At 45.3% G+C, this 18,569-nt stretch overlaps 2 protein-coding genes across 2 annotated transcripts; one reads left to right on the plus strand and one right to left on the minus strand.

Moving 5' to 3' along the window:
• Nucleotides 1-766: 766 nt before the first annotated feature.
• LOC135544106 (homeobox protein CDX-1-like) lies at nucleotides 767-7,254 on the plus strand. Its single transcript, XM_064971487.1, has 3 exons — nucleotides 767-1,305; nucleotides 6,116-6,264; nucleotides 6,513-7,254. Exons 1-3 carry the CDS (start codon nucleotides 888-890, stop codon nucleotides 6,693-6,695), a joined length of 750 nt encoding a protein of 249 aa, XP_064827559.1. The 5' UTR covers nucleotides 767-887; the 3' UTR covers nucleotides 6,696-7,254.
• A 1,786-nt stretch (nucleotides 7,255-9,040) lies between these two features.
• LOC135543750 (formin-2-like) lies at nucleotides 9,041-18,363 on the minus strand. The gene is made up of 3 exons (XM_064971105.1): nucleotides 18,311-18,363; nucleotides 10,514-11,209; nucleotides 9,041-10,430 (listed from the first exon to the last, which is right to left on the minus strand). The coding sequence occupies exons 1-3, from the start codon at nucleotides 18,361-18,363 to the stop codon at nucleotides 9,041-9,043; spliced, it is 2,139 nt and encodes a 712-aa protein (XP_064827177.1).
• Nucleotides 18,364-18,569: the final 206 nt, after the last annotated feature.

Raw genomic sequence — 18,569 nt, forward strand, 5'->3', positions numbered from 1 at the left:
CACGATACAAGACCGACATATCACCTCGGAGATCTGTTTGAAATACCCGTCAATACAGCGGTGGAGCCGCGCTGTCTGTTTCAGCCCAGCACGGAGAAAACAGGCCTAGATTACTTAACCACCAAAGAAGCAGGCCAATTTCATGTTTTATATAATCCTACAAGTACATTTGAATTTAAGGTCACCTGAAATATTTCTAACTGCAGTGGGAGAGAAAAATATAGGTCAACTCTTGAAATAAAGATACATATATATGCCTAATACTATAAAGATTATATCACACAAAACAAGTAAAGGCATGAGGAATTTTGAAGAGGACAAAGACATGATGTATCTAAGGAAATATAGGTATTTTAAAGAGGGCAGTATTACATTTAATAGGGATTTATTGGGGCACATGTAAATGCACAACATGATTTGATGCTATCTGTTCATTTGAAAGGCCATGGCCACTCCAGGGCTCTCTACCACGTTCCTCGACCCTTCCCCATTTTATTCCACAAGTTATGCGGACACGGCAGTAGCAGGTTCTCCCGTTGAGAAAATCAACATGAACTCATGTTAGTTTCTCCTGTGCGATTTGTAGCATTCTTCTCGACGCCCAGGACGGCTTTGATGCTGGTGCTCGGCTCCCTTTGAAATGCAGGGCCTTCTCTAATGCAAATCCACCCTGATGGGATAAGGCGAGGGAGGGAGATGAGGGCTATAAAATGTTGACGTCAGCGCGACAACTCCTAACCGGCAGCGTGTCTAGCAAACAATAAGTTAAAGAGTATAGGTGGAACAGCCAGGTGGAGGAGGCCTTTGGTTAAACAGAAACCCGGGGAAGAGGAGGCAAGAGTAACGCACTGGACGCACACTATGCGCATGAGTTACCATTCGGAAATATGTACGTGAGTTATCTATTGGAGAAGGACACCAGCATGTACCCAAATTCAGTGCGACATCCCAGCCTAAACTTGAACCATCAGAACTTTGTTCCCGCACCTCCGCAGTATTCGGATTTCAGCGGATACCATCAAGTTCCTGGGATTAACAATGACCCCCACCACAGCCAGACTGGGGCCTGGAACCCCGTTTACGCACCGCCGACCCGGGAAGACTGGTCGCCCTATGGGCCAGGTACAGGACCGTCCACATCTAATCCGGGAGCAATTGGCTATAGCCCCCCAGAGTTCTCTCCAGTCCCACAACCCGGGCTTCTCCCGCCGTCTATCAACTCATCTGTAGGTCAGCTCTCTCCCATTTCTCAGCGCAGAAACCCTTATGATTGGATGAGGCGGAGCGCGCCACCGGCAAATTTAGGTAGGTTATTTTATACATCTTTGTAATCAAGGAGTGTATAATGTTGTTGTCCATAAGACCATAGAAAATAAAGCGTAAATCATAAAATATGTATTACATTAAACGTACCTGTAGCAAAGCACACACGTATATGAAATAATGTGTCAATTTCAGTGTCTTTGGTCCATTTTTTTCTGAAACCACAGACACTGAAATACTGTAGGCTATACGCAGTCTTGAGAGGAAAAAGCTCAACCAGAACAACTGCGCTTCCAAATGCGTGCACCTGTTCACTGAATTCAGAGACGAATTCATGATTCAACTCAGAAAGAAGGAATACCAGGTTACCTGGCTGTCGCTTGGTTGTTCATAGCTGATTCATTCGTTAGTATTTGTTCAATCCCATCAAGGTATTTGACATTGCATATTGTTTACTGACATAAACGTTATCTTGCGCGGCCATCAGCCTAGTTGGTCCTCTCATGCTCACTATTATTTTGTGAACTCATGAATCACACCTCATATGCCGTCATAAATTAGTGGTATTATCTCGTGAGTTTTATGGTTATAATATGGCCTATGTAATGTATTTACAAGTTGAGGGTAAACCAGGGTATGCAATTTAATTGCATTACATTAAAGTGTTCAATGATTATGCTTATGATTATAATTGCCTATCATCGTGCAGTAAAAAGTAATAGGCTAGTATAGCTTATAACAGTCATAATATAGTCTAGGCTATATAAATGACTTTATTACCATATTTATGATCATCTTCGAATTCATCTTTTGATTTTGTCTGGTGTAGCTTATAGACTTCACAATTATGTTATTATGTTCCTCCTATTATGTGAGAAATCCCTCGTCCCGCGATACATGTTACAGGATTCTTTCAGAATAAACAATAAGAATTCTCTAGCCAGTTGAGACGGCTTAACCTGGAAGTGATCACATGAAAGAAACCCTCTGGGGTTTTGAAGATCTTGTTATGCAAATTAGGCCGTTGGTTGTCGTCTTGTATGTCGTAGGGCTCTAGAATGGTTTGCTATGTTGTAATTCTTTGTTAGCCATTATGTCTCTTGGCAGGAGTTCTTGTTGTCGATTTACTTTGATGTTGCTGCTTTGTTCATGCTTGTGCTCCACTAGACCTTCCTTATGCGTCATAATGGCCTGCTGATATAATACGTCAGGCATTGACATCATATGACATGACATTTATGAAAAATACATATTTTACTGAACTCAATTGAATGGGCATGGAAGCACATTGGTGTACTGTTCCTACAGATTTATTAACTCACTTGCTGTATATGCCTGTATTTAAGTTTGATCCTCTACGCCCTCATACTCAACTCCGGGTCTCCAACTCAGTTCCACTGCTCTAAGGCAGGGATGTCAAACTCATTCCACTGAGGGCCTAGTGTCAGCTGTTTTTTTTCTCCCTTTCAATTAAGACCTAGACAACCAGGTGTGGGGAGTTCCTTACTAATCAGTGACCTTATTTCATCAATCAAGTACAAGGGAGGAGGGAAAACCCGCAGACACTTGGCCCTCCGTGGAATGAGTTTGGCACATGCTCTAAGGCCTCTATCTGAGATCCTCAAAAGGCCTACACATGTCCCAACATCTTGGTTTTATTGACATTTTGGACATAAGTATGTCATCAGTTCAAGCAAGCAGGCCTATTTCACAGGAGCCTACACACCAGCTCCTCCAGGTCTCACCAATGATCTCTAAATAACTGGTACTGAATTTGCAAGCATGCAGTTTGAAGGCATGTGAATCCTAGACCAAACTGGCCACCCTAGTGCCAAAGAGTGAGATGGCTATACGGTCCAATCGAAAAGTATTCAGACCCCTTGACTTTTTCCACATTTTGTTACATTACAGCCTTATTCTAAAATGTATTAAATTTTCTGCTATTTTCTGGTCTGGCTGGGCCACTCAAGGACATTCAGAGACCTGTCCGGAAGCCACTCCTGCAGTGTCTTGACTGTGATGAGGGTCAGGGGTGGCAGGGTAGCCTAGTGGTTAGAGTATTGGACTGGCAACTGGAAGGTTGCAAGTTCAAATCCCCCTGCTGATAAGGTACAAATCTGTAGTTCTGCCCCTGAACAGGCCCACTGTTCCTAGGCTTAACCCACTGTTCCTAGGCTGTCAATGAAAATAAGAAATGGTTCTTAACTGACTTGCCTAGTCAAATAAAGGTTAAAAAATATGTTTAAAAAATTGTCCTGTTGGATGGTAAACTTCTGCCCCAATCTTAGGGCTTGAGTGCTTTGGAGCAGGTTTTCATCAAGGATCTCTCTGTACTTTGCTCAGCTAATCTTTTTCTCGATCCTGACTTGTCGCCCAGTCCCTGCCGCTAAAAAACATTCCCACAGCATGAGGCTGCCACCACCGTGTTTCACTGTAGGGATGGTGCCAGGTTTCCTCCAGACGTGACACTTGGCATTCAGGCCATAGAGTTCAATCGTGGTTTCATCCGACCAGAGAATCTTGTTTCTCATGGTCTGAGAGTCCTTTAGGTGCCTTTTGGCAAACTCCAAGCGGGCTGTCATGTGTCTTTTACTGATGTGTAGCTTCCGTCTGGCCACTCTATCGTAAAGGCCTGATAGGTGGAGTGCTGCAGAGATGGTTGTCCTTCTGCAAGGTTCTCCCATCTACACAGAGGAACTCTGGAGCCCTGTCAGAGCGACCATCGGGTTCTTGGTCACCTCCCTGACCAAGGCCCTTCTCCCCTGATTGCTCAGTTTGGCCGGTTGGCCAGCTCTAGGCAGAGTCTTGGTGGTTCCAAACTTCTTCCATTTAATAATGATGGAGGCCACTGTGTTCTTGGGGACCTTCAATGCTGCAGAAATGTTATGGTTCCTTTCCCCAGATCTGTGCCTCGACACAACCCTGTCTCTGAGCTCTATGGACAATCCCTTTGACCTCATGGCTTGGTTTTTGCTCTGACATGCACTGTCAACTGTTGGACCTTTATATAGACAGGTGTGTTTCCAAATCGTGTCCAATCAATTGAAGTTACCAATCAAATTGTAGAAACATCTCAAGGATGATTAATGGAAACAGGATGCACCTGAGCAAAGGGTCTCATAGCAAAGGGTCTGAATACTTATGAAAATAAGATATCTTTTTACATTTTTTATAAATTTACTGAAAATTCAAAAAAGTTTTTTGTTTTGTCATCATGTGATATTGTGTTAGATTGACAAGGAAAACAAATAGTGAATATATTTTTCAAATAAGGCTGTAACGTAACAAAATGTGATAAAAGTCAAGGGGTCTTAATACTTTCCCGAATGCCACTGTAAAAAGCTTTTCTCTTTGCATAGAAAACCTACCAGAAATCAAGTAGTTGTCAGTGCCTGGGACCACTTATGATTAACAGAGGCAGCAGGAGCACAGACTTGTGGCTGCCATAAATGTCCATTTCACTGCACCTAATGGGCCCGGGCCGGTTCAAAAATACATGTTTAACCCACATGTATCCTTCCAGTTCATGCGGTTATCTGGTTGTCCCAGACGAAGAGTTTTATGGCCCATGTTAGCGATTAACTCTAGACAAGAGCCATGTCATTTTATCATATCAGCCAGCTGACCATTCATTCTCATGAACGTCTCATTAACCTCCACCGCTAAACCATTTTATCTTAGCAGCCATCAGTGACATCGGTACACAAGTGCAGTGCTGCAGATTGTGTGTCAACTGCATTCTCTACTTATATAAAGTAAACATTTCCACTTCTTAAAACTTTTCACGTTTGGATTCATGTCATGGGTTCTTGAATACTCTGGTATTTTCGTTGATGGTTCCAGCAAGGGAGACTATCGTTGAATATTTCCGGGTCGACTACATTAATTATTATATATTATTTTGGGATGCTTTGACACCTGCCATTCAGATTAAATGCTTATGTACAGTCTCAGTTTGCCCCTTGGAAGCCTCGTGACGCAAACCCTGTTGCCGCTAGTGATGGGAGCCACTCCAATCAGTACAGTGTTTCATTAACGCAGTATGGAGATTGTATGGGTCAATACCCCCGTAGACATGCACCATGCACCTCAGACGCCGTCCGCTTGGGAGTGGTCTGTCTGTGTCAACATGGTAATTAGAAAACAACGGTCATCAGAGAAGAGGTAGTTATTATGAATCAGGAGGTGAAGAGAATCAATTAGGGGTCGATGGGAGCAGGAGGGTGTGTTCTGTGTTTCAACAGCCTAATGGTCTGGATAACTCTCTGGTCATCAGGCCGGGCCTGGCGCCTTTACAGGCAGGCCCCTCCCCCTCTCAGCTCACACATTTTAATCTTTAACTTGGTTGCTGCTGCTGCACTTAGGTCCCTCGTTCACTATGGACAGAATGAAGTGACTTTTGATTTACGGTACCTAATTAAAAAGACAAGCTGATCTCAGAGCTTTGCTAGTTCATCTGTGTGTGTTTTAGTGAGAGGTTTCATGTATGAAATGAAGCAGAAACCACATTTTCACAGATGTCTGTCTCATCTTTATTTACTCATCTAATATCGGTTATTTACGGCATGTAAGTTAATGTGAAATCTGATTGTAGCATTAACCCAGTCGTCCTCCCATTATGACCGATGCAGGTGAAGCCCTACTGAGAATCACATCTCAATCTTATGCAAATGTCTGTTCAGCTAGTTTGTGCTACACATTTGAATGGCAAACAATATGGACAGGGTAGACATTCTATTAACATAACGTCTGTTAAAGTTCAAATAAACATAGAAGTCGTTTTTTTAATAATCTCTACGTTACACACACAATATGAAGGTTGAATGATGACCATACTATAACTCTGTTGCAGGTGGTAAGACACGAACGAAAGACAAGTACCGGGTGGTGTACACAGATCACCAGCGCTTGGAGCTGGAGAAGGAGTTTCACTATAGCCGCTACATTACCATCAGGAGGAAAGCAGAATTGGCCACCTCTCTCTGCCTCTCGGAACGACAGGTCAGACAACACCACAGCAGGCAGTCCCTCTCTCTCCCCCTCTCTCCCCCCCTCTCTCTCTCTCGCTCACTCTCTCTCTCTCTCTCCCTCCCTCTCTCTCTCTCTCTCCCTCTCTCTCTCTCTCTCTCTCCCTCTCTCTCTCTCTCTCTCTCTCTCTCTCTCTCTCCCTCTCTCTCTCTCTCTCTCTCTTTCCCTTTTAGTAGACTATCCACAGAGCACTTATCTCCAATCTTTTGTTTATTCCACAGGTGAAAATCTGGTTTCAGAATCGGCGTGCCAAAGAGAGGAAAGTGAACAAGAAGAAGATGCAACAGCCTCAGGCAGCGTCCACAACAACACCTACTCCACCCAGCAATGTTGCCATGGTGACCAGCAGCAGTGGCGGCCTAGTGTCTTCATCCCTACAAATGACTATCAAAGAAGAATACTGAGGACGGAGGTCTGACGTGAAGAAAAAAGAAGACTTTGTGTCTAACCTGCAGTAGAGACCCCAGTCAACAGCTTGAGTAACATGGGGACAAGGCACATGCAGGGGTCAACACCTACAGAGAAAAAATATTTGTAAAAGACTGGCTGCTGTTTCCTGCGCTTTTCTTTTTGGAAAAGGACAAGACAGACCAACACGAACGTTGGCTGTGCGCAATAGATTACGTGCTGGGGGTTTCGGCGAACGGTGGTGATTCCACGTCAAATCATCGGGAAATGGATAGAAAATGAAGGCCCATGTTCTGTGGTCAGAGGCGGTAGGACGGCCACCCGCTGTGCACATGTTCATGTTGGTCCGTCTTGTGAAAGAGAGACAAAGAACTGAGAAAGAGAAAAGCTATAAATATATATAAATATTAAACTGTTGTCTTTTACTGTTATCATGGCTTCTATTGTTTCTTCTGCTGATACTGGAAATACCTGGAAATGGTTCTAATCCCACGCAATAATAATTATAATAAGTGTATATTTTCAAAGTAATTTGTATTAAAAGCTTTATTGTAACATCTTGTGCTCATTCTTTATAGTAGGGAAATGGAAGATTGTTGGAGCGCATCTTAAAACTATATATATTTTCCTAAAAAGTTTTACAACATGACCATCTGTCACACATTTAGGATTTTACATAATTTTAAAATCATCTACATGGTGAAATCATACTTTAATGTTTCACAAGGCTAAGTAAGTTTGACCATAAGCTAACTGCTCAATACATATGCTTTTTAGAGGCGCTAAAGTGACAACTGTGAACATACAGGAATTGCTGGGATTAACATCATTGAAGAAATATGATTTCAGATGGCCCTTCATCTCGGAATCAATATAATTTGAGAACGTTAAAGAAAAGTATGTACGTAATCATTGTGTTTGGTCTTGTATGTATTATTTTGTATCATCGTGGTGTGGAGCTTTGAAAATCATCAGGTTAGAGGAGACATTAAAAAGTGGTGCAGTGGATGAAAGTGACAATGAGACAGACAGGGCCAGAGACAATGAGACAGACAGGGCTAGAGACAATGAGACAGACAGGGCCAGAGACAATGAGACAGACAGGGCCAGAGACAATGAGACAGACAGGGCCAGAGACAATGAGACAGACAGGGCTAGAGACAATGAGACAGACAGGGCTAGAGACAATGAGATAGACAGGGCCAAAGAAAATGAGACAGACAGGGTTAGAGACAATGAGACAGACAGGACCAGAGACAATGAGACAGACAGGGCCAGAGACAATGAGACAGACAGGGCCAGAGACAATGAGACAGACAGGGCCAGAGACAATGAGACAGACAGGGCCAGAGACAATGAGACAGACAGGGCCAGAGACAATGAGACAGACAGGGCAAGAGACACCTCACCTAGAAGCCATGACTGTTTGCACAGTAAAAGTGAGTGGCGGGTTAAGGAGCGATAAGGAGTGTCTTCAGGAGAATTGAGCAGTTTTAATATCATGTCTATCCTTCTACCTGTTATAACAGCCCTGTGACAGAATGTTCACCTCTCTACCAGTTATAACAGCCCCGTGATATCATGTCTACCTCTCTAGCTGTTATAACAATCCCCGTGACATCATGTCTAACTATCTACCTGTTATAACAGCCCCGTGACATCATGTCTACCTATCTAGCTGTTATAACAACCCCTGTGACATCATGTCTACCTATCTACCAGTTATAACAGCCCCGTGACATCATGTCTACCTCTCTACCTGTTATAACAGCCCCGTGACATCATGTCTACCTCTCCAGCTGTTATAACGACCCCCGTGACATCATGTCTACCTATCTACCTGTTATAACAGCCCTGTGACATCATGTCCACCTTTCTACCTGTTATAACAGCCCCGTGACATCATGTCTACCTCTCTACCTGTTATAACAGCCCCGTGACATCATCTCTACCTCTCCAGCTGTTATAACGACCCCGTGACATCATGTCTACCTATCTACCTGCTATAACAGCCCTGTGACATCATGTCCACCCTTCTACCTGTTATAACAGCCATGTGACATCAAGTCTACCTCTCTACTGCCCTGTGACATCATGTCTACCTCTCTACCTCATCATGTCTACCTCTCTACTTGTTATAACAGCCCTGTGACATCATACCCACCCTCTACCTGTTACAATGGCCTGCGGAGCAAAGGCACGCTGAGGATGTCTGTGGCATCTACCCTGCTGCATCACACACAGTACTTAGTTATTTGCTAATCTCGTAACCAAAGACAGGGTGCGGCGTCCAAAGTGCAAGGTGAGAGAGGCGGTGAGTAAACAGAGTAGGAGGATACATCTACTGGGGAACATCTCCTGACCCCAGGCCAGGGAGGAGCACAGCCCTGGGATGAGACTCTGACCCCAGGGAGGAGCACGGTGGGGTGTGTGATTCTGACCCCAGGCCAGGGAGGAGCACAGCCCTGGGATGAGACTCTGACCCCAGGGAGGAGCATGGTGGGGGGTGTGATTCTGACCCCAGGCCAGGGAGGAGCACAGCCCTGGGATGAGACTCTGACCCCAGGGAGGAGCACGGTGGGGGGTGTGATTCTGACCCCAGGCCAGGGAGGAGCACAGCCCTGGGATGAGACTCTGACCCTAGGGAGGAGCATGGTGGGGGGTGTGATTCTGACCCCAGGCCAGGGAGGAGCACAGCCCTGGGATGAGACTCTGACCCCAGGGAGGAGCACGGTGGGGGGTGTGATTCTGACCCCAGGCCAGGGAGGAGCACAGCCCTGGGATGAGACTCTGACCCCAGGGAGGAGCATGGTGGGGGGTGTGATTCTGACCCCAGGCCAGGGAGGAGCACAGCCCTGGGATGAGACTCTGACCCCAGGGAGGAGCACGGTGGGGGGTGTGATTCTGACCCCAGGCCAGGGAGGAGCACAGCCCTGGGATGAGACTCTGACCCTAGGGAGGAGCACGGTGGGGGGTGTGATTCTGACCCCAGGCCAGGGAGGAGCACAGCCCTGGGATGAGACTCTGACCCTAGGGAGGAGCACGGTGGGGGTGTGATTCTGACCCCAGGCCAGGGAGGAGCACAGCCCTGGGATGAGGCTCTGACCCTAGGGAGGAGCACGGTGGGGGGTGTGATTCTGACCCCAGGCCAGATAGGAGCACAGCCCTGGGATGAGACTCTGACCCTAGGGAGGAGCACGGTGGGGGGTGTGATTCTGACCCCAGGGAGGAGCACGGTGGGGGGTGTGATTCTGACCCCAGGGAGGAGCACGGTGGGGGGTGTGATTCTGACCCCAGGGAGGAGCACGGTGGGGGGTGTGATTCTGACCCCAGGGAGGAGCATGGTGGGGGTGTGATTCTGACCCCAGGGAGGAGCACGGTGGGGGGTGTGATTCTGATCCCAGGGAGGAGCACGGTGGGGGGTGTGGGGGGGTGATTCTGATCCCAGGGAGGAGCACAGTGGGGGTGTGATTCTGATCCCAGGGAGGAGCACGGTGGGGGGTGGGGGGGTGATTCTGACCCCAGGGAGGAGCACGGTGGGGGGTGTGATTCTGACCCCAGGGAGGAGCACGGTGGGGGGTGTGATTCTGACCCCAGGGAGGAGCACGGTGGTGGGTGTGATTCTGATCCCAGGGAGGAGCACGGTGGTGGGTGTGATTCTGATCCCAGGGAGGAGCACGGTGGGGGGTGTGATTCTGACCCCAGGGAGGAGCACGGTGGTGGGTGTGATTCTGATCCCAGGGAGGAGCACGGTGGGGGGTGTGATTCTGACCCCAGGCCAGGTAGGAGCACAGCCCTGGGATGAGACTCTGACCCTAGGGAGGAGCACGGTGGGGGGTGTGATTCTGACCCCAGGCCAGGGAGGAGCACAGCCCTGGGATGAGACTCTGACCCTAGGGAGGAGCACGGTGGGGGTGTGATTCTGACCCCAGGCCAGATAGGAGCACAGCCCTGGGATGAGACTCTGACCCTAGGGAGGAGCACGGTGGGGGTGTGATTCTGACCCCAGGGAGGAGCACGGTGGGGGTGTGATTCTGACCCCAGGGAGGAGCACGGTGGGGGGTGTGATTCTGATCCCAGGGAGGAGCACGGTGGGGGTGTGGGGGGGGGTGATTCTGATCCCAGGGAGGAGCACGGTGGGGGTGTGATTCTGACCCCAGGGAGGAGCACGGTGGGGGTGTGATTCTGACCCCAGGGAGGAGCACGGTGGGGGGTGTGATTCTGACCCCAGGGAGGAGCACGGTGGTGGGTGTGATTCTGATCCCAGGGAGGAGCACGGTGGGGGGTGTGATTCTGATCCCAGGGAGGAGCACGGTGGGGGGTGTGATTCTGACCCCCAGGGAGGAGCACGGTGGGGGGTGTGATTCTGACCCCAGGGAGGAGCACGGTGGGGGGTGTGATTCTGACCCCAGGGAGGAGCACGGTGGTGGGTGTGATTCTGATCCCAGGGAGGAGCACGGTGGGGGGTGTGATTCTGACCCCAGGGAGGAGCACGGTGGGGGGTGTGATTCTGATCCCAGGGAGGAGCACGGTGGGGGTTGTGATTATAAACTGTACAGGTAGAGTCAATACTGTCTCATTTGGAGTCCTATATTAACAAACAATGTTAGAAACTCTCTTTACAGTGTCAAACACACTAAGGTATGCTTTAGCCCTGCCTCAAAGATAAGAAATGCCTATTTGAATGATGAGGGCCAAACCAGAGTGTAGTTTGTATGTCTGACAGAGGAGGTATTCACAGTTTTAATGTAGAATATCTAACACACTCTATGAGATAAATCTAACTTATACATATTTTTACAACCATAAAAATGTATCAAGAACCTGAGTCAGCTACCTCCTCTCACTGAGGCAAGGAATTAAATTAAATACATTTAAATATCAATCATTTGTTATTTGTCTCTATACCCAGACTTGACAACCCAATGTGGAGTGACACTTGGTTAGGACAAAGCATTTCCTGTTGTGAGTCAGGTCTTGTTTGGATGCATGGACATTGTAAATGACAATGGTTGTGACCTTTGTCCCTCAGCTACATTTTGCTTCAAACACCACGGGTGGTATCAGTGAGATAGTATGTGCTTACATGGTCCTGTACTGTCTTTGATATCAGTGCCCTCCTGAACACCAGGAAGTACCTCCAAAATCTTGAACTTGAGCCTGAACCCACTGCCAGCCCGCACAAGGGTTGTACTGACAGTTATTTGTAGGTGGGGTTGTTTTTTGCTCTCCAGGAGAAAGTATCTGAGATGTATCTGCCTTCCATCTAAACACAAAAGACAAGAAGAAAGAACTAGATGATGAGTATGTTGCTGAGAGGCTGGGGTTGCCACAGAAACACTGGTCAGCACCATGAGGGGCATCGTCATAATAATGGTGCTAATGTTGGGTTTATGTAATGGTATCAGAACATGATCATCATTTGGTCCCTGGCATGAAGTAAACATGATGGCTCTCGATTTAAAGGAAGCTGCTAAAAACTATTGTTGATATATATATATATATATATATTTGAACACATTTGTAATAAGGCTTTTCTTTTTCAGTGGTGTCCACCCTCCCCCCACCACCCCAGGTAAACATAATCATTTGTATAAACAGGAGCTTGCTCTTAGTTCCATCAAGGCTGTAAATTTTACTGGTGTAATGTTGTAAAAATGTCCTCACCACAGTAACAGCGTTATGTTTGTTGAGAGAGTCTGAAGCTTTGATAGTATAGGAAATGCCGAAAAGCTGCTCATGGAGACGTGTTTAGAACACATACAAATAAATAGGCCTACGACAGCCATCGGTCATGAGTGTAGCTTTACTGTTCAAATATCAAGATGGCCGACCCACAACTCAATTATCCATTATTATTACAATGATTTAAAAATTAAATCAGTTAACTTGAAATTTATGTGCTATATATGCTCTCAACAAACTGAAAAAAAGTAGTTACTAAAGTGTCCTGCAACTAACCTTTCTCGTGGATCAATTTCAAATGTAATTGTTAAGATATTAGTGCCATCATCAGAATGGAATCTGTTTACAGCCAATCAAAGAAGGGAATGTTTCATATTTGACGTAAACAGACAATTCATTTTAGCAAATAAAAGAAACCAAACAGAGCAAAAATGTCTTGCCACCTTCAATAAAAACCAATTGCCTCTGCAGTGCTGATTCTTACTTACATAGCCACGTGTTTATGGGGCAGTTTTACCATAAACTTTCATTTACAATATACTTACTGCCTCCTAATATCCTCTATGTTGGTCAGATGCATTCTAAATAAACACAGAAGCTGTAAAGTAATAGCAGGCAGAATGGTGTCAGTGCAGTAGCTGTCTATAAATGCCAGATATGCTTAACGTGCCCTTGTAAGGTAAACCTTTCAATTGAGACTACTGGTATTCCGGAGCACATGCCTGCATGTTGAAATAACCAATGAACACAGAGACTCAGAGACTGAACAAACCTTAGATTATCCATTTTTTAAAAGGAAGATAAATGGCACAATACTTTAAGGTCGCTAATAATTTACAAAAATGATACGAATGAGGAAATAAAATATATATTTTTTACACACCCATGTTGGTGAATATATGAAAATAGAACATTTCACAGAACATTTACACAACGTATTTTTACACCAGATCGTTTAGAGCAACGTCATGACCATTCCATCAGCAAGACTGACTTGTTGAGTGTCAATTGCATGGGGCCTAATTGGGGCCAGAAGCCATATATACCGTCAGCCTCTATCAGTAAGAGATGTTTGGCAGACAGTGATAATCAAGGTCCCTAATCCTTTCCTATCAGGGTGAATAGACGTAATGCTACATTATACATTCGCAGTGGTCATTTGTTATGTTCCAGCCAATATTCAGGACTGTTATGATCTAGCTAAGCTACAGGACTGTTATGATCTAGCTAAGCTACAGGACTGTTATGATCTAGCTAAGCTACACGACTGTTATGATCTAGCTAAGCTACAGGACTGTTATGATCTAGCTAAGCTACAGGACTGTTATGATCTAGCTAAGCTACAGGACTGTTATGATCTAGCTAAGCTACACGACTGTTTTGCAAGAACAGACTGGAATATGTTCCGGGATTCTTCCGATGGCATTGAGGAGTTTATCAGATCAGTCACCAGCTTCATTAGTAAGTGCATCGATGACGTCGTTCCCGCAGTGACCAAACATACATATCCCAACCAGAAGCCATGGATTACATTACAGAACCCAATCCCAACCAAGTTCATGTTAGGCAACCCTGCCTTCATCTCAGATTTCCCTATATGGGGCTTATGAGTGACATACAAGGGCTAGTAAAAGGTGAATGTTTAACCAATGAAAAGTAAAAGGAGGTAAGTCATCAAATGTGTCCTCTAAGATCTGCATCTACGATTTCAGTTAGAGATATCAGTATTCTCACCACATTACAACAAATATCCCAATTATATGGCATATGGAAAGTTATCACCACATAAGGCAATATTAATATGCATTTTTAAATAAAGGGCAAATTGGACATGGCATTGTGCATGGTCTCTGGTTGCAATGGGGACTTGCTGGCTTTGCAGAGTGGTAAACTCAGTGACCTCAAGTGAGACAGACTTGAAAATGCCTCGTGGCACTATTGACGGACTTAGCTTTTGCCTGGGTAATTAACCTTTGTCTTGTTGATAATTTTGATTTCGACATGACATTACAGAACCCAATCCCAACCAAGTTCATGTTAAGCAACTCTGGAGATATGGGGCTTACGAGCGACATACAAGGGCTAGTAAAAGGTGAATGTTTAACCAATGAAAAGTAAAAGGAGTAAGTCATCAAAAGTGTCCTCTAAGGTCTGCACATCAGTTGGCTATTCGATTTAGTACGATTTCAGTTAGAGATATCAGTATTCTCACCACATTACAACAAATATCACAATAAAAACACAATTTGCCCATCAATGCCGTTTAAATGTTTTATTGAGCTCGGTTGACATCTTCACACAACTTATTTGAAAAGTCTCTTCTACTCAGATTTCCCAATTAACATTAACAACGAACATTCTCTTTGCCGAAATTCTCGGTCATGTTCAATTGATGACCATTGTCACCCCTTCTACACTTAATGTATAGAGTGGTTGTCTTGTTCAGGTGTGAAGGACGTCACGTCAGGCGGTAAGTGTGACAAAGACACTGAGATGTCTGAGAATCTCTCGAGCTGGATTCTAAACCTGTATTTATGCCTGACCATTTTCTAAATCAAGCTTCCCCTGATCTAGGCAGAGGATCCAGCTGTGATGAAAAGAGAGGAAGTGGAATCCTACATCTCGTCTCCATTTATACAATACATTTACCTCCTTTGTTATCTGGGATTTACAAGGAGCTCCATAAAGACTGTCTCTTCTCGTGGTTTCCCTTTGACTTCCTATCTGCAGGCATTTCTTTTGATTTGACTTACAGTATAGAAATGATTCACTTTTCTATGGTCTTATTCAGAATCATAACCTGTGTTGGCAAAGTTTAAACTGTGATGGGAAATCATGCATCGGACAACATGCATTGGAAAGAAGAACATTCCATACTCTTCCATGGGTTTAGATGCATTCTGAAGTCTGATAACTCTATAGGTAGACTATGGATCAATACATGTGAACAAGATGTTTATTTTAAACAACACACGTAATGAGGGAGCATTCTTAGCACATGGGATTATCTGTGTTTCTGTCGGCTCCATGACCTGGAGTTCCTCCGAACCTCCTATGACCTGGTGTCAAAGTTCACACTGCATCACTGAACTAGCCTGGTCAGTCACACTTCACAGCTCCCTGGATAGTGTGAGGCCCAGAGGAACAGTGGTACTACAGTTTACTGTAAGAGGCTATGGTGGGAACGGGACACTACATTCAAACATGGCGATTAGCATTGCTGATCTTGCTATGTTCTGGCTTTGTCTTTCTGCTAAAGCCTGTGAATGAAGTCTGTGATTATGGGCTGTCATTATCATGCCAGGGCTGTCAGTCTAGTGTGAAATGGCCATGGCAAGCCTGATCCCAGGGTATGTCAGAGCTTGTAGTGGTGGTTCAAACTATTTCAATTCCGGTGAAAATAGGGCAAATTAATTGGCTGAAAAAACAAACTTGTTAAAAGCAACATTTAATCATGATTCAAAAGGCGATGTGGCCTGAAACGGGCCATACGTATTTCCATGATTTTACAAAATCTTCTTTCAATAGTAAAAAATGAATAAACAAAGAATGATGTAATTTGACCCCAAAGTTCACTTTGAGTTCCAGGTGACTTTTCCACCGTCCTTTGATGCGGTGTCTGCCGGTCCTTGGACAAAGGCAAGCCTGCGATAAGTAGCTTTTTCTTTGCAGTCGTTATGTTTTACTGCCGATTGTTAATCAGTTTCTGAGACGGCAGCAATGGGCTACAGCCACGTTTGATTTGACTGAAAAGGAGTGTTTCTGTAAACTATCCGCCAATCCTGAGGAGGTCAAGGCTCTGTGAATCTCCCCTCCTCAATGCGGTGGAGGAAGATGTGCACAGAGTTGTCGTATAAAAGCAAGTGTCATATTTGAAATGTTAGGCTATACTGCATGTCAGCCACTGTCAATAAGATAGAGGGGGGTATTCTGGGAACTACACATGACCTATTTCAAGACAAACACAGATAACTAGAAAGACAGATTAATAACAAGCAAATATGATTATTGTTGGCCGCAAAAACTCCAAAGAATATTTTGAGATTTTTAATAACAAAGAACTTCTGGATATCAGAAAAATGATTACTCACCTCCAACTGGACGAATAATTTATCTTTAATGAGTCTGACGCTAAGGATATACTGTTGCTCCCGGACCGGGCACAAATCCGTCATTCACATGAAGAGGAGATGGAGATACAGAGGCCGCAGATCTGGGTGCCTTGTGAGAATTCATTGACGCCTCTACCATCCGTCCTATTGGCCAACATTCAATCATAAACTGGATGAGCTCCGTTTGAAACTATCCTACCAACAGGGCATTAAAAACTGGAATATCTTGTGTTTCACCGAGTCGTGGCTGAACGACGACATTGATAATACACAGTTGTCTGGGTTTTCCATGCATTGGCAAGACAGAACGGCTACCTCCGGTAAGACGAGGGTTAGTGGTCTGTGTCTATAACAGCTGGTGCACAATCTCTAATTTTAAGGAAGGTTTTGCTCGCCTGAGGTAGAGTACCTCATGATAAGCTGTAGACCACACTATCTACCAAAAGAGTTTTCATCTATATTTTTTGAGGCTGTCTATTTACCACCACAAACCGATGCTGGCACTAAAGCCGCACTTAACGAGCTGTATAAGGCCATAAGCAAACAAGAAAATGCTCATCCAGAAGTGGGCATCCTAGTGGCCGGGGACTTTAATGCAGGAAAACTTAAATCCGCTTTAAATAATTTCTACCAGCATGTTACATTTGAAAAAAACTATAGACCACCTTTACTCCACACACAGAGATGTATACAAAGCTCTGCCTTGGCATCCATTTGGCAAATCTGACCATAATTTTATCCTCCTGATTCCTGTCTCAAGCAAAACCTAAAGCAGGAAGTGGTCAGATTAAGAGGATGCTAAGCTACAGGACTGTTTTGCTAGCCCCGACTGGAATATGTTCCCGGGATTCATCCGATGGCATTGAGGAGTTACCAGATCAGTCACCAGCTTCATTAATGAGTCCATCGATGACATCATCCCCACAGTAAGCAAACTGTACATATCCCAACCAGAAGCCATGGATTACAGGCAACATCCGCACGGAGTTGAAGGCTAGAGTTGATGCTTTCAAGGAGGGCGGCACTAATCTGGACGTTTACAAGAAATCCCGCTATGCCCTCAGACGAACCATAAAACAGGCAGAGCGTCAATACAGGACTAAGATTTAATCTTACTATACCGTCTCCGACACTCGTCAGATGTGACAGGGCTTGCAAACTATTACGGATTACAAAGGGAAACACAGCTGTGAGCTGCACAGTGACACAAACCTACCAGACTAGCTAAATACCTTCAATGCTCGCTTCGAGGCAAGCAACACTGAAGCATGCATGAGAGCACTCAGCGCATGTGCGGAGCAACTGGCAAGTGTCTTCACTGACATTTTCAAACTCTCCCTGACTGGGTCTGTAATACCGACATGTTTCAGGCAGACCACCATAGTCCCTGTGCTCAAGAACGCCAAGGTAACCTGCCTAAACGACTGTAGCCATGAAGTGCTTTGAAAGGCTGGTCATGGCTCACATAAACACAATCATCCTGGAAACCCTAAGCCAACTTCACTTTGCATACCGCCACAATAGATCCATAAATGAAGCAATCTCACTTGCACTCCACACTGCCCTTTCCCACCTGGAAAAAAGGAACACCTATGTGAGAATGCTGTTCATTGAGTACAGCTCAGTGTTTAACACCATAGCGCCCACAAAGCTCATCACTAAGCTAAGGACCTTGGGACTAAACACCTCCCTCTGCAACTGGTTCCTGGACTTCTTGATGGGCTTCACCCCAGGTGGTAAGGGTAGGCAACAGTACAACTGCCACGCTGATCCTCAACACGGGGGCCCCTCATGGGTGTGTGTTTAGTCCCGACCTGTACTTCCTGGTCAGCCACAACTGCGTGGCCAAGCACGTCCCCAAAACCATCTTTAAGTTTGCTGACGACACAACAGTGGTAGGCCTGATAAACAATAAGACAGCCAATATGGAGGAGGTCAGAGGAGGTCAGATCTGGCAGTGTAGAGCCAAGACTACAACCTCTCCCTCAACGTGCGCATGACAAATGAGCTGATCGTGGACTACAGGAAAAGTAGGGCCGAACATGCCCCCATTCACATCGATGTAGCTGTAGT

Source organism: Oncorhynchus masou, chromosome 8, assembly GCF_036934945.1.
Source record: "Oncorhynchus masou masou isolate Uvic2021 chromosome 8, UVic_Omas_1.1, whole genome shotgun sequence".
In the NCBI taxonomy this organism is placed as follows: domain Eukaryota; kingdom Metazoa; phylum Chordata; class Actinopteri; order Salmoniformes; family Salmonidae; genus Oncorhynchus; species Oncorhynchus masou.

Excerpts from the sequence above, each read along its gene's own strand:
- LOC135544106 (XM_064971487.1), top strand. The coding sequence starts at position 888 with ATGTACGTGAGTTATCTATTGGAGAAGGACACCAGCATGTACCCAAAT. Across the intron at positions 1,306-6,115 it reads CGCGCCACCGGCAAATTTAG|GTGGTAAGACACGAACGAAA; the intron begins GTAGGTTATTTT and ends ACTCTGTTGCAG. Across the intron at positions 6,265-6,512 it reads TCTGCCTCTCGGAACGACAG|GTGAAAATCTGGTTTCAGAA; the intron begins GTCAGACAACAC and ends TTTATTCCACAG.
- LOC135543750 (XM_064971105.1), bottom strand. The coding sequence starts at position 18,363 with ATGGTTTTGGGGACGTGCTTGGCCACGCAGTTGTGGCTGACCAGGAAG. Across the intron at positions 11,210-18,310 it reads TGGCTGACCAGGAAGTACAG|AATCACACCCCCCACCGTGC; the intron begins GTCGGGACTAAA and ends CCCTGGGATCAG. Across the intron at positions 10,431-10,513 it reads CCACCGTGCTCCTCCCTAGG|AATCACACCCACCACCGTGC; the intron begins GTCAGAGTCTCA and ends CCCTGGGATCAG.